The 16,339-nt window shown below is 44.8% G+C and overlaps 1 protein-coding gene across 5 annotated transcripts in view; it reads right to left on the reverse strand.

Moving 5' to 3' along the window:
- Positions 1–16,339, reverse strand: part of PNPLA7 (patatin like phospholipase domain containing 7) — a 125,504-nt gene that overhangs the window by 18,099 nt on the left and 91,066 nt on the right. For all 5 annotated transcript variants that reach the window (XM_055807307.1, XM_055807300.1, XM_055807289.1 and 2 more), the window contains exons 27-30: positions 15,140–15,296; positions 7,598–7,714; positions 3,039–3,108; positions 945–1,061 (exon numbers count right to left, since the gene is read on the reverse strand). In XM_055807307.1, the coding sequence (XP_055663282.1) occupies positions 945–1,061; positions 3,039–3,108; positions 7,598–7,714; positions 15,140–15,296 (461 nt within the window). The remainder of the gene's footprint in view (positions 1–944; positions 1,062–3,038; positions 3,109–7,597; positions 7,715–15,139; positions 15,297–16,339) is intronic.

Raw genomic sequence — 16,339 nt, forward strand, 5'->3', positions numbered from 1 at the left:
TGTGCGGGTGGAAAAGATGCTTTGGTTTGCAATTCGTACTTTTCCTTGCAGACACAAACCGAGAATGTCAGATACAAATTTTAGGGGTCTATTTTACACTGTTTCCATTTCTGAGTTTTAGGTAAACACAGCCCTGATGGGAAAATATAGCTGGGGTTTGTCTAGAACGTGTAAATGACTTAGGCTGCTCAGATGCAGAGTCTCTAACTTTGCTTCCTTCCTCTTTATTTGTACACAATTATACGCACGAACTGCAACGACACCACGTATCTCTCTTCTATCTTGCCCACCCCCCTGAGCCACCCACCTTCCAACGCTCTCGGACGACGATGACAACCCTGACACAAACACCTCCCAAACATAGACACATGAATGTGCACACCTTGGACCCTTTCTGGGGCCAGTCCTCAGAACACCCCAAACTCCACATCACTTTTGAAGGCCACGGGATTCCACCACTGCCACGGGCCAGCTACACCACCGGTGTCCCTAACCACACCACCGATGCCTGTCAGCTGAACCCTTCAGGCTCTGGGTAACGCCGGTCTGAACAACGAAGAGTTAACGCTGCTGCTTTCTCAGCATTATTTCTTATTCAACCCACACTTTTTGAAAAGAAACTGAAGACATAGACTATATGTTTGTAGTTTAATTTCTGCTCTTTCCTTTCAGTGAGCACTAAAATTCAAAACGAGCTTGGAATTCTATGTTCAGGATACATCTATTAGGAAATACTTCGTCACAAAAAAAAGTAAAAAAAAAAAGTCTTAAAGCCATGATAAAGCAAACACCTAGGAAACTGAGAACAATGACTGCTGGTAACCATCATGTGAGTAAAGGTGTCTGCAATAATTTTTGTTTCCTTTTAGGGGAAAAAAAAAAAAAAAAAAAAAGAGCAAGTTTTGCAGGCGGTGTGTGTTCTCTTAAGTGATCTGTACACCTACCCGGCAGGTTGTTGATATAGCCTCCATCCATCAAGAGATGCCCATCCTTCGGGTCGCAGAGAGGAGGCATATACCCGGAGAGGGACATGCTGGCACGGACATATCTCCACAGAGAGCCTGCAGGAACGACAGGGAGGGGAATGGCAACAGCATTAATTACTGCCACAGAGGTGGGGCAGGCTTTTGCTCTCATTAAAATAATCGGGAGAGAGAGGCTCTCCTGAGAATACTGTTAGAAAGTTATTAAAGCAATGTATTACTTTCTATACCATAATACTGGCTGGGGGCAGGGGGGGAAGGCTGTTCAGACATACTATCAGGCAAAGGCCTTAGAAACCACAGTTTTAAGCCCATGCCTCCTATTTATTGCCTTCAAGGAGATTTCAGCATATGCCTGACTGCAGGGATCATCTTTAGTGCTTTGTGGAGCTTACACGGATAAGGAAAGGAAAAAGATTCTCCTGGGGACGAAGGGACAGAAAGAATAAACAGACTGAAGTGCAGCTAAAGCCATTATATGCTACAGAGATCCACAAACCCCAGGCTTTTAGCAGGAGCTGGACATGAAAAAATATGCTGTAGAAGCCCCACAAATCTGTTTTCCCTGCTCTGTACATTTTCACTCGTAAAGCCAGTGCAAGGTGGTGTCGATCTTATCTCTCCTTGGGACATTTCTGTTAATAGTGCTGTAAGGAGGAAAGTTATAATCTCTTAAGCTGTTAGAAACAGAAAGTTTAATCAAGTAGAAGTTGATTAGATTTGTTTCCTGTAAAACACTCTGCTTTAAGGCTCTTATTTCCTGATTTCTCTCTTAACATTTGCATCTGCTGAATGGGGAAGACACTGCATTTCCAGAGAGGCTGAGTCTTGTCTGAAAAGCAAATCTTTAAAACATCAAAAATAAGTAAGACTTGCAGCGTTGGCTCACTTCTCATTAACTAACTCCTTGGTGCTTCAAACAGCAACTCTTTCCAGCAAACTGGGAATTGTTTTTTTTTCTTCTTTTCTTTAAAAAAAAAATATAACAGTTCTGTTTGTAATTATAACCTTACTGTTTAGCATAGGTCAACACTGGCAGATTTTGGGTTTATTATTAGTAGTTTTAGTTGACTTGGAACTTCCACCCAAGAAAAACGCCGACTTCTTGTGTCAACCCATCCCCAAGATGGGAAACTGCTGCAGCTGGGAACTTCCTTCCCCTCCTTTCAGTGAATTCTGTCGGTGACCATAACCATTCTCCAGCCAATTTCTATCCTTACATTAAACTTCCACAGGGACAAGCAGCTGGATGGAGTGAGTTTCCCGACCTCAACTGGCAATACAAAACCTCTCACAAAGGTTAAGCCTTTTCCTGCTTGTTTTAGCTCCCTTGGTTGGACAACAAAGCGCCGGTGTCGATGTGATTTAGCGGTTCTATGACCCACACCCTCGCAGCAGGAACGGACAGTCCTGCCTGCGCCAGCTCAGAAGGCAAAACATCACAGACGTGGCAGCAAAGGCTTCAGCTACCCCAGGCAATATCTGGGGCACCTGCTAGGCTGGTAGTGACTTCACTGAAGCCTGTGTCACAGCACCGCCACCCCAGCGAGACAAAAGCTAAAGCAAGTGTCCCACAGCAACACCCACCACATCCCGACAGCAGCGCAGGCAGCTCGGATCTTTCCCCCACAGAAATAAAGAGGACTGGACACAAATGAGACTCCAACCCAGCCTCTGCTTCAGGCACAGGAGCCTCTTTATCGGGAAAACAGCTTCATTTATGGGGAATTTGAATCTTAAAATGTTTTGGTTGCATTAGGTCTGATGGATGGCTAACACACCTGCACTTCATGGGATATTTTAAGGGAACAGAATGGTGTCAAAGGGCCCATTTTCTCTCCAAACAGTGAATACAGCATCTCAATTTCTTCTCAACAGCTCTGTTCCTTGTTATCTGAGCACCAAACTGGTTGTACGCAGCAAGTAACAGAGAAAGGAGAAACGAAAGGAAAGACACGCTTAAAGGTGGGGAAAATTTCAGGATCAAGGGGTGACACTGACATCTCACATCGTTATTTAAGACCTGCTGCTGGAGAAGGCTGCCTGCACACTTACCATCTGTGTGGACCCTCATTGCTGAGGCAGTGATGTCGGTTGTGATAGTGAAGTAAGGAATCCACAGATCCTGCAACAGAGGAGGTCCCAATTTTACTAAATCTGTAACCCTGCACTTAAACTAAAACCCACAGCTAACACAAACCAAAGCAACAACCTCTGTATCTTAACAGACACAAACACTGCACGAATGGAGAAAAACCCGTTAGCCCTGGGGTTTGAGTTCATAAATTTGTTTCTCACGCAAGCATTTCATTCCAAATGAAGGCACACAGAAATCCTTATTTCCTTTTTTAATAGCAAGAAATACTTGTTCCAGAAGACTGTCCAGCATACAGAGCAGCACAGAAACCTCATTACTCAAAGTAGAGTTCACCTTCTGATACCTGTTTTTCTTTCAGATGACATGGGAGGATCTGATAGCTCTCATCTAAAGAGATCCCCAGTCTGTTTCTTGCTGGTTGACAACGTCAAGGGAACTCACCTTCTATATAGCCAGTTCTTACCTAGGTCGCTAAATACCTGCTGCTTTCGGCCTCCCCTGGAGACATGGCACTAAGCTAGAAAGACTTTTGATCTCACCCAGTATGGCCATTCTTGCATTTCACCCAACCATTTCCACGCCAGGTGGTGTCCATCCACTACACAGAGCAAGTCTTCCGCAACCGTATTCACCGCAGAGGAGCACGTAACTACTCAGCTCCCCCTAACCCCAACCCAAGACTCTGGACCTGCCGGCAGCACCTTCCTTGCTTGGTTCCTCCAACACCTCGGTTCCTCCAACACCACAGCCCAAGGCAAAGAAGGAAGAACATGAGTCGCAGCGTCTTGACTAAACGATGTTCAGTCTGTACCTGGTGGGGGTGAAGCCAGGGGTCATTTCACAGCAGGAGATGCAGAGCAATGCTGCTGAGACCCAGCGCTGCCTAGAGTCAGGGGGCAAGACAAAGCTTTGCAGCATCACCTACAGGAACGACGGACCCTGCGAGGCAAACCCTCAAGAAGACCCGAGGCTACTTTGAGATACCACAGGGTAAAACAGTGGTGAGGAGTGTGGTACACGAGGAGGACGATACACAAAAAGAACGGCCGAGCTAAGTGCTCAGGGCTAGACTAAACCAACAAGCCCTGCTCCTGGCAGGGGAAGTTCTCATTTTTGTTTCAGCCGCATCTGTACTCACATCCCACTAGCTGGAAAACTGAATGGGGATGTGACCTCTGACCTGCACAGGAGTCTGTTGGAGGGAGGGTAGTTTGGGGAAATCTCCACAATGTCTCGTGAAAGGGCAGCCTGCAAGGAGGAACAAGGAGGACTTGTCTGAATAAGTTGAACTTACGCCCAGAGAACAACAGCCGAGAGTTCTCTGACAATCCGCAAAGCTGAATCAAGGCTGAAGAGGTAAACCTGCCTTCTCAGCCTCTTCACCCACGGGACGTGGTGTCTGGCCCTCCTCTAGCATCGCTCTGATGTGCCTCAAACTCAAGCCAAACCCTCTGGTCAGTCTGTATTTCTGGTGTAAGCTCCTGTGCTGCTCAACACCAGATTGTGAACTGCCAAGAAGGAGGTTTTTTTCCCAGCAAGTTTAATCTCTTAAGCAGCTCTGCAAAGATGGTGGAATTGGGGAGGACTAACAGATGCTGCACAAGTATTACACTCCCATCTGGTACAAATGCCATAGGAAGGCGGATGAATAAAGTGTGACTACGAGAGTATTAGGGGTGCCTCTCCATGCTAAAGATATTCTGGTGATGGCAGATCTCAGTGCCTCAACCACATTTTAAGCAAAAATAAGGGAGCGGGGAAAGAAGTCTATCTGACGCTTCCTTTCGTATCCATGCAAACACACGCACAAAGGAAACCAAACCAAGACCTATCACGCAATAATGAAGATTGCATTTCTTGGATATCGTTCCATTTATCTCGGAGGCAGAGCACTATTCAAGTCTGAAACACGACTTGATAAAAGTCTTGTCTGATTCCTCACACCTGAGCCCCCAGCTGAGACGACCTGCAAGAATATTTTGTGATTCTGGCATGGGGGATAAAAATTCCAGAGCCTGGTGCTCTCCTGGAAGGATGGGTAACTCCAGAGGAAAATTGTTATTTCTTCAGAAACATCTTTCAAGCTCCTTTTCTGGATTTCTGCATGCTTTGCTTTCCTGGAAGACCTTGCACAGGCTGATCTCCTCTCGTGGAGCGCCTTTGGCTGACATCTCTAGCAGCAATCACGGGGGTTGCTGGTCACCAGGGCTACCACAAACAGCACTGTTGGGAATCAGGAGTACCTACGTTACGGGGGTTGTTAGACTGTAAATTTAAGAGAAAATGGAAATCTCCCTTTCAGCGTCAGAAATAACAATCCAACGTAAGTGCTTCTGCTCCCTGGCTGATGCAGAAGAAGGATGAGGGCACGTGTGAGAAGTGCAGGAGGGCCACCTCACAGCCATAGGTGACATATAAACCGTAAAATAGAACCTTTAGGTTGGAAAAGACCTTTGAGATCATCAAGTCCAACCAGTAATCCAGGACTGCCACGTCCATCACTAAGCCATGTCCCTGCCAGCCCAATGATTCCAAATTTTAAGCTGTTGTAGAGGCACAAGGGGCAGTACCCACCCCAGCCCCCTGGGTAAGAAGTTCTCAGGTTCTGCTACGATCACTGTGGATCCTCCCAGGAAGGAGCAGTTGTGGCCAAGTATACAAATGTAATCTACGTATGCAAGGTTATAATTCACTCTTATTAATATGTATTTCCAGCTGGAAAGCACTGCTACCCGGCACCCTCCAAAACCACTGCAGCTACTGAGAGAAGATGGATGTTTGCACTTTAGACGCTTTCACATAATGCTTCAAGAAAACACTTGTTCAAAGCTTAACGCCTCTTAGTTCAGCTTCTTTCTAAGTTACCCTTTACACTTTGGCAGCTCTTAATTTCCATCTGTCTAGCAACATGACTGGTTAACCTGTGCTGATAACAGGAATCGCAACGAAGGGGTAACTGCCTTGCAGAGCTACATGACGTTTCTCCTTATGTATCCGATGGAAGTCTTCCAAGGTGAGGAAATCCTCAGGCACAGACTGGAGGGTTTAGCCTGTGACACTCAGCATGCAGAAAGATGATGCTGTTGCACACCACGAACTGGGTTTCCCTTGCACAAAATCTTGCTGTGACTGCAAGGTTAGAACAGATCATACAATTACAGCTGTTAAAAATCATTAAGACGGAATCTACCGCATCTTGAAGACAAGTGCAATAAACTGACTGCTGAAATCAAAAGCAGCGATAAACAGAGCAGGGGAAACTGCGGCCACCTAAGCTCAGAGGAGGTTTTTCTTCCACTTTGTCACTCACTCCTTCTCAAAGCTCTGCTCAACGTTATCCTACAGCCTCACACTGCAACGTACCATCCACGATTCACACCAAGTTAACCGAGAGAAGCCGGTGCCTCGCACCGCCGGCCAGGTCTCGGTGCTCTGCCTAAGGCATCTCCTCCGCCGTGGCCAAGCGAGGAGAGCAGAGCTGGTTTAGCCATTGGGCAATCACGCGTTTTCCTGTCAGGCACTGCTGACACCAAAGAAAGGACCCGGAGTGCTTCAGGAAAGGATGTGCATGATTAAAGAAGTGAGAGTATGGCTGGTGCTGCCCAAACAACCAAACAAAAATAACTCCAGCCTCAGAAGAACTTATCACTCTAAACCCTGTCTGCACTCTGCCCAGCAAAACGCTATTATTGTAAGCCACACGATGATTAATCACTTACTTTCATACTTGCATCAAAGTAGGGAATGTTTCTGATTATTTTTAATAAATATATTTAAAGTATATATAGCGTTATTTTGCTACATCATCTTTCATCACAAGGATTCCAAAACCACAGGAATAATTTGGTTAAAACTGCAAACTGGTTAAGATCGCCAGACTACCCGAACACTCTCTAAGCTTGGTGATCGAGGAAGACAACCATTGGCAATGTGCTTCATGAATTGCTGCTGCTGAGGGACGGAGGGCAGGCGGGGTACTGGATGTGGCTATCACCTCGGGCAGAGCACACATCACCCAGCAATTACAACAAGGCCACCAGATGCAAAACACGAAACACCACACTTTGACGTTATTGCAGTTTTCCATAGGCTGTTCACAAAAATACTCTAGCTTCAGAAATAAAATTTAAAAAGCGCCAAACCATTGCTACCCTCTTCAAGACCTTCTTCTGGTGTGCCCTAAGGGTCTCTTAGACCGGGGTTGCAGAAAAAATAATGATAAAACAGTCTCAGCAATTCTACTTCAGTGACATAATTTTAACTTCTGCTTTCAGACAACGGGATCCCTTTGTCAAACAGAACAGAAGTCGCTACAAATAATCTACTCCTTGTGTTTTCTAAATCCACCAAAGAATAGGCTCCTTCCTATATTCACATAACATCACACTCACAGTTTTAATATATTTTCAGTCATCCCACAGCTCCATATTTCATATTAGCGTGGAAGAAAGCTATTTCTGCTGCAACAGAATACGGTGACATCATTTACTATACATAAAGTGAATAAGCAGCCTACCTCTATCTGCTTATCTTTGAAGATGTTGTTGATGCTGTTGTTAAAAGCTGCTCCAGAAAACATAGAGGTTATTGGATATGTCAAGTCTAGAATAGTCTTAAACACTGAGTTCATCACCTGAAAACGAGAAGAAAAAAAAAAAGCCATTTCAAAAGGTAAACACGTGCAAGAATCCATACTAATGTATGCATTAACATATGCAATTCCAGAGACATTGTATTGCAGATTCTACAGCCAACATGTTGGAAGCATTGCTATTTTCAGTACGAAAGCTGTCAAGGGGACAGAAATACAGCTACAAGGACTACAGCCAGTAACTCCTTGTAGGGTGCCGTAAATTTGAGACAAAAAGCACTAAGCTCTGCAGCCAGTTTGCAGCGAGACTATGGAAGGACGTACATTTGCATTGCTTCCCCTCCAGCCACATATCAAAACGTCCCTCTAAAGCAGCGTGCACAGGCTCAGGTTTCTGCCTTAACAAATGCACCCGGACGGTATGGTTTAATCTTTGATTATTTTTTTTTTATTAACAAAAATAAATTATTAGTTATCTCCCTCTTCATCATCCTTTCCATAGTGCACCTGCGGTTCACCAGCATGGAAAGGAAATAACAGATCTATAATATAGGAATCTATACCTTTGTACATCTCTCTTCCATCTGTGCATCACACCTGATTTTTCTGTCTTAAATCTTTTACCTGCCTCAATGTATGACTAAGGAGAATGTGTATGCGATTCTCTGGGACTGCCATAAGGTTCAGTCAGTCGCACTTTAAAGAGCTTTAAACACACTTGCTATGTATCAGTGGCTGTTACTTGTCACTCCCAAAGCGAGTTATCGTGCCCTGCCCCTGCTGCTCGCAGCCAGCGTTGAGGTACCACTACAGGGCACTCTACAGGAGCCTGATAAACCACATCACATTTGGTTTTTTAAAGCACTATAGATACCTCCCACAGCAACAGGCACTGTCAGATGTGTCTCTTCTAAACACACGTATATTGTAATTAATCTTGTATGGATCCTTCCCCCCCCTCCCCCCCCCAAGTGCATTACACCTGTACACTAACCTACAAGATAAAATGATGAGAATACCTAAACTCTACGGCATTATGTCCCCTAACCATGTTACTGGTACCAAGTCCTAACAAATCCTAACAAAATTCAATGCTTAATATATAACATCATACTCAATTAAATGCAATAGAAGACCAAAAAACCCCCAATTAACTCATTCGCAATTAAATAGGGTTTCGCCAGATGAAATATTTCTATTAGATGAAATGTTTTCTCTCTGCGTGTTCTCTATAATTTAACAAACAACACACCATACGGCATTGCACCCAGGCAGAGACCTACAGCATGGAACAGCCTCTAGACCTGCAATCTACTAACGGATCTGCGACCAGCATCTGGCCTTCGCTTTACTCCGGCAAGGATTTAAAGAGCAGGATTAGCCTACATTGTCAGGTCCAGCTGCTTTTAAACATATATTGGGTATCTGTCCAGAGAATACATGTCCAAGTATATACATATATAAAAAAAAAAAAAAGCTCAATCCTTAAAAACAAGTATATACAGCAGGAAACACGGGAGAAGGTAAAAGCCTTAGCACAAAACCAGTTATGAACCTGCCACCTTCATTCTTGGCTTTGTTTTGGGTCCTGGTGGGGTGAGGACAGTGTGCCAGCCTAACTATAGGCATGCTACCCACAGCTTCAGAGTTAAATGGAATTAGTTTTGTACTTAAAATTAGGGATTTGGTCTCTGGCATTACTTCGGAATGAATAATACAGGGGAAGAGGCATTTACAAAAAGTCCTTTATTAATACAGAAGCAAAATTTCTCCAACTCAGCACCAAACATTGGGCTATCCTTGTTGCAAATGATCTTTATAATGCTGAGCCTCTACATTTTCCCTGCAACTAATGCTCACAGTAATCTCGCATATGAACAAAATACTTCTAATTAATGGTTATTTCTTAATATTCTCATTTCTCGTAACTGGAAGATGCCCTTTCAGCTGACGCTGATGGCCAAGAGCCTCCCTCAGCCTTCCAAGAATAGCTGCTACCACCTACCATTCCCCAGATAAATTAAGTTAAAGATCACCCTCTGGAAAGGCAGCCAGAGCCTTCTGACTTCTGTTCCACCTCGTACTTCTCCGCCACCCACCAGCACAAGGGCCAACACCGGTGTCTCCAAGAGCCACGCGGCTGGGGCTCCCTATGGCACAGCAACGGGCAGACCAGCCTCCGGCATCTCTGCCGATTCCCTTGGGAGCAAGCGAACATTTTGCAATTCTTCATTAACTTCTCATGAACTTTCATTTCCACAGCTCTGCGGCACGATTAGCTTTTTTTTTTTAAAAAGCCCTTTGATGCTAAAATTCTTTTTAAAAGCTACCCTGTGGTGCAAGGCAACTTCAAGGCTCTGCTCTATGAGCAGAACAGGAGCGAACACACAATGATGGGTGAAAAGAAACCTGAGCTGCAATCCCTGGCTACTTTGTTCTTTGATGCAGAATGGTGGGAAAGCAGAATAATACCAGGATTTTCAAATGTTCCTAAGTATTAAAAAAAAAAAAAAGGGGGGGGGGGGGGGGGCAAGGGCATGGGAAGACTTGTTTCAAGAACAAAAATTTAAAACAGCAGAAAAGATTAAATATTTTTTAAACTACTAGAGATAGCATCCAGAATTTCTTCTAGTGCCTACTCAGTGTTCACATACGAAGTTTCAATGAAACAAGCCAAGGAATTCATAATGAAAAAAATGTTGAAGACAAAATAAAAGTATAACTCAGGCCAACAATTTCAGACAGACAGCACTACAGGGATGTATTTATCCCAAAGGCAGGAATTACAGATAATGGAATTTCAGATATAAAGGTAAACTATTAAGAAATCTCAGAGTTGAAGAAAATGAAATCAATCCACCTAAGAAACAGTAACCTCCTCAGAGTCAGGTAAAGGAGAGAACCAAGGCAGGTAAATGTGTATTTAAAATCAGATTCATATGTGCTGATCCTGCAACATGAACATGCCACCTGCACAATCATTAGGTGACGTGATTACGGGGTAGAAACAGGACAGCTTGGAGCTCTGACTGGGCATCCCTAAGCCACAGGCACGTTTGGATTTTGCATGCAACCTTCTCTCTGAACTTCCCAAATTCTAATGCTTGACTTAGTGCTAATTTCAACACTCCAAAAAACAGCATTGATATGAATATAAACCATCAGGCCTCATCACTACAGGAAAATAGATATTTTTTTTCCTGTACCTCTTGATACAACAGTTTTTAAGATTTAACCAAAACACACCCAGTATTTGTGCCTTCTGTTGTTAATAATCTCATCTCCACCTGAAAGGCAACCAGAGGGAATGCTTCTGCTTTTCCCTTGCAAACCAGCTATGTGCCCTGTTTTAATTTTTGCAAGCAGAGAAGCCTAGTGAATAAAACTTTCCAAGCTGGTTGATAAAGTTTTAAAAATGCAATTAAAAAGCACCAAACCACAGCAGAGTACACCTTGGCAGGCCAATGCTGTCCTCGAGCACCAGCAGGCTGGAGGACACCCAAAGCAGGTTCTCTGCTGCAGCTCAGCAACCCAATTTAAGAGACAATATGTGCACATCCATTAACGTGCAATCTGTAATGAACCTCTTCTTTATTTAGGACTCACCGTGCGCTTTAAAGAGCTGCTTTAGTTTGTATTACCTTTTGCTGCGCCTGAACCAGTGCTAAGGCACAGTAACCAATGCTCCCTTCACCTGGAGGTCTGCGACCAGTTTATTTTGCTGATGTCCTCTGGTCAGGAGGTATCTTTCCCATAACAGCCCGCCCGCTCTTCATGCCAATCTAGTTTGGCAACATTTGCAGACTCAGATTTTGTGGTTTTTTTGCAGGGATCAGTCCTTGTAGCTGTTGTTATACAGGAAGATTTGGCATACAAACAAAAGCGTGGGATCCAAAGTGATTTACCAAACACTGCACCTACTAATGATGTTCTCCCTTTCTCCACAGCAAAAGGACCGTTTGGTCGCATGGGCATCCCACCCTTCCCCACTAACCCTTCCGCCCAGCCACGCAGCGAGCTGCTCCTCCCCCACGCTCCCAAGCCATCCTTAACCGGCACCAGGTCCCACATGGCTGCAGGTGTAGGTGTCACCCCAGCGTGGAACAGCAATCTTCCTCAAAACAAGAGATTTAATAGATCAGGAAGAGGATCAGGATCTGGTCTAACAGCTGCTTGGTCTGACCCAGACTGAGGTTGATGGTTCTGCCTGCCCTGGGCCAGCACTGCTGCCTTGGTAGCAGGCAGCTCAAGGAACTGAGCTGGCCAGAACCTAGCATGACAAAGTAAAAAATAATACATTTTGGGGGGGGCCAGACCAGCTTGTTAAACCACAGTACCACCCCAATGCAAATCCTACAGCAGCGTTAGGGAGAGGCAGAACCTCATGACTGTGACCTCAGAACCCCCCTACACTTACTTTAGCTGTCATGCAACTGCAGAGAGCAAACTGCAGCATCCGACCCAGCAGCTCTTCATTCTCATTATGGGAAGCTTTTTAGCTACACGTCCCTGTAACTACATTCCCCTCAACAGTAGAATATTCCAGTCTTCGTGAAATATTTATACTTTGAAATATTAACTCTCCAATTAAAAAAAAAACAAGAAAACACCACAATCTGCAAACGTGAAAGCTTTTGTTTGTTTGTTTTGCTGGTTAAACGCAGGTACAGAAAGCACACAGAGGCAATATATAGTAACTAGCCTGACTAGGAATTTTCATACCACTCTGTATTTTGACAAGAGTCACTTATTTCTTTGCTGCTTCATTAGGTCCAGAAAACACATCCCATTAAAAACATCCTTTCTCCCAGCCCCAAGTGTACAAGTAGAGATATGCCAATTCCTAAAAATGCTAAAGACTGAAATAACTGCAGGACAAAACCAGCATTATATTTTCACGGATAAAATAAATACATTTTTAAAAAAATCACGAGTTATCTAATCCATCACAATGAAGACATTGCAAAAAACCCCAGAGGCTAAAAGAGCCAGGCTGCAAGGTTTTGCAGAAAGAGCACTCAGCAATAACCTTCCCCAGCAAAAGCTCACAGGCTTTAAAGGAGCAGAATCAGCAGCTCCTGTAGCAGGGAGCGCTCACGCCCTTTTGCATAACGTTGGTTTAACGAAGGATGCTGCCCAGAGCATCTCTTGCACCGCAGCCACCTGCTGCAGTGGTCCTCACCAGCAGCGATGCTGCTCAGGAGGACAGCGGGAATGGTCCTGCAACTCTGGGACACTGGCAATTTTGGGGGCTTATCTGATGGATTTGTCACCTTGCTCACACTTGGTCCCTTTGGGTGGATCTTCTATGAATCCCCAACAAAGCTCCCTGTTATCACACACAGAGCCGGCGCTCAGTGAAAGGAGCCGCTCAGCCTACAGCTGCTGCAACGCAATACAAGAGAAAGTAACTCAGAACAGCCACTGTTAAAAAGATTTATAATCCCTCAAGCTACTTTGTACATTAGCTGTGATCTGATCTTGGAGAGAGGGTTTTCATTGCTTTCTTCAAATTTACAATGCAACCATTTTGCTGGACGGTGCTGTTAACAGTGAAAAGGGCTTCAAACAGAGCGGTCTTTTTTTCATTCTCAAACCCTTAAACAATTTCTGGTTTGGATGGGGGCCTGGCAAGCTTGTCAGAACACTCGTGAAAAACCTCAAGAAAATCCATTCTTCATTAATAAGATGAAATGTTTGCTCTAAGAAAGGTCATTAACCTCTCCTCCAGCTGCTTATTTGCAGATTTCAAGGTACCAATATCTGAAACAGCCCGAGGCTGGGCCAAAACCTGCCTTTTCCTTTGTGAAACATACTCTGAGCTTTGCAGTTTGTGTTCAAAAGTATATCAATAGATTTAACACTCCTTCATTTCATCATTAACTATGCCTGGTAAAAGCAAGTGTTATTCCAGATTAGGCTGGCAAGCTCAAGATCTGCAACGCTGGAAACGAAGCTGCCTCTGATGGGAGCACAGCCCTGAGAAAATAGCATTTCCAGCTCTGCATCACCCCCGGTGCAAAAGAGATCTGACAAGTTAACAAACAAGAGGAGAGGATCCTTTGAACAAATGCATGGAGGAAAATTCCATCACTGTAGCCCAACCAAGCGCAAAGGGGAGAGGGCAGCGAGCCACGGCTTGCTGGGGGCGAGGAAAGCATCACCCTGCTCACCCTGCCCAGATGCTCTCCTGTAAATGCCTGGTAGTGACCAATGGGGGGAATAAAGAGCGCAAGGTTAAACGCGTGTCTGACACGATTCAGTACAGCTGGTTTTATGTCCCTAACCTCCTCCACGCCTGCCATTCCAGCAAACTGCTCTGTATCGTAAACAGTTTATGATTCGGGCACTTCCCAACCCAGCCAGGCACAGGCAGTTCTTAAAATAAAAAGCACAAAATCCACTTTCTTCTAGCAAACGGTGACGGGGGCATGAAACAGAGTCCCACAGCTCTCGGCTCACCACGACAGCACAACCATGCTGGGGCCTCAAGAAGTATTTTAATGCCCCAGACTGTCCAGCTTGCAAAGGGGCTGGCATCTTATCAAGACACAGTGGGTTTTGTCTCAGAGCCGTGGCAGGTTGGAAGGCACTCGGGAAGGGTAAGCAGCACACACGTGCCAGCTACAGGCTCCTATTTCCCCCCAAACCTCAAGATTTAAGCACACCCAGAGCTTAATATAATTTAGAAAATTCGCTTTGTGTTCCTTCCCTTCTAATAAGAAAACCAACATGAAAATGTGGGTTTCACAGGAAGACACAGGGCTGTAAGTAGCAAACTTCAGAAATAACGCTGATCTCCACGTGGAGTCCATGTGAACCAGTGCAATCCGGTACTGGTACAACTGTCCCCCAATATCTTTTAATAGATAAATTCCCCCACAGGAGTCACTATTTCAAACCACCTTCCCAAACCTTGGTTTCACTATGAAAATATGGTTTTGTAATAAATATTGAAAATGTAAAATTTCTCCGGAGCCAGAGTACCGCCAACTCTGGAGCGCTCGGGCTACACCACGAATTACACAGTTTGTATGTAGTTTAGAGAAGGATTACCTCTGTCAATCAGTTCCACTGAAAAATGACAGCATGTGAGAATGAAAGAGAGAAAATTATACAAAAGAGAAACACATTTGTTGAGAGTTGGAAAGGAAACAGAGTCCAGCAGGTAAAAAAGAGAATATAAACACAGGCTAACACACTTAAACAGCATCCCTCTACATTTATAGTGTGACTAGAACTCCTGCAAAGTCAAGCATTCGACTCCTGCCTCCTCGGGGGCTCGTGCTGGCCACCAGTGTGCCAGCCAGCAGCTGTCCCAGTTTGCTCCCGTCCCACCAGGCAGGGGTCCCTCTCCTACAGACACCGGGATGCAGGTGGCTGCGCCTTCCCTGCGCTGCTGCCCGCTCAGGCTCGCCGTCGAGCTCTCGCCCTCCAGCTGAGAAGTGCAACGTTTCCAGCACTTACCATGGACCACTGCCTGGCTTTGATCCTCATCTGATTGTAGCTGCGCTCTTCGGCGTACAAGGCGCTCATGAAAGCGCCAATAGATGTTCCTCCGATCATATCCACGGGGATGCCGGCTTCAATCAGCGCTCTGATGACTCCCACTTGGGAGCATCCTCTGTGCCAAGAAAAGAAAAAAAACCACGACATGATCAGACAAACAGCCATTGAAAGAGCATAAAGACCCGAATGCCATCTTCTAAGGGAACTCAAGCGTGCACTAGCTGAACTGCCAATCTATTGCTAAACAAGCCTTGATGCCAGAAACAAACATTGTGAGTGCAGAAAGCTTCAAATGCCCCCCCTGAGGACCCTAGGAGATACAGACCACCCAGCATCACTTCCGTACGAAAGGCAGCGATACAAAAACAACAGCCAAGGGCCAAGCCAGTGGATACACGAGGGAAAAGTCTACACAGCTTTAAGAGCGCGATGCATCAAAAAATCTAGCAGGGTTCTTCCAAAGCAGCCAAGAACAGCTGGATTTCAGAGACTTTTCCACACGTTTCTTTTCCAGCGATTCTTGAGGGAAACTCAGCCAGCCTGGGATCACGGGATGGGTCACCACACGGATTAATAATGAATTTGAAGATGGAGCAAAGAGCAAGAAGAGACAAACAGTGACGAGAAGGCAGCAGTTTCACCTGTACACAGCCCCAGGCAAGGGGCAGATGAGGAGGCAACATCTGAGAATGATACAAATTCCTTTAGGATAGTAAATTTATTCCTTGATTTCAAGACGTGCAGAAGGAGCTCAGAGCAATGAAGGATTCAAGTGATAAACAACAGATGAACCTCAACGCTGATGGGACAAGAGAAAAACTGAAGTAGCAATGCCCCCACAGCAACGAGCTCTTAACTAGCTCTGCTCACACGGACAGATTTTGGAACCACTGCGGACATTCTCTGAAAAATATTCACCTAACGTTTAGCACAAATTCAAAAGGCAGTCAAAGAAAGCAGAATGAAACAGAAAACATAAGAACATACATCCAGGATGGACCAGCATTTTGAAAACTACAAGCAAGCTCAGTCTTCTCACTTATAAAAAAATAAATATTTTTTTTTAAAAAAAGGCAAAACTAGAATATGACAGAAGCACAAAAGATGACCAGAATATGGAAAGGACTTCACATGAGAAGAAACTAGAGCTGACTCTCT

The sequence above is a fragment of the Falco peregrinus genome, chromosome 1 (genome assembly GCF_023634155.1).
Source record: "Falco peregrinus isolate bFalPer1 chromosome 1, bFalPer1.pri, whole genome shotgun sequence".
In the NCBI taxonomy this organism is placed as follows: Eukaryota; Metazoa; Chordata; class Aves; order Falconiformes; family Falconidae; genus Falco; species Falco peregrinus.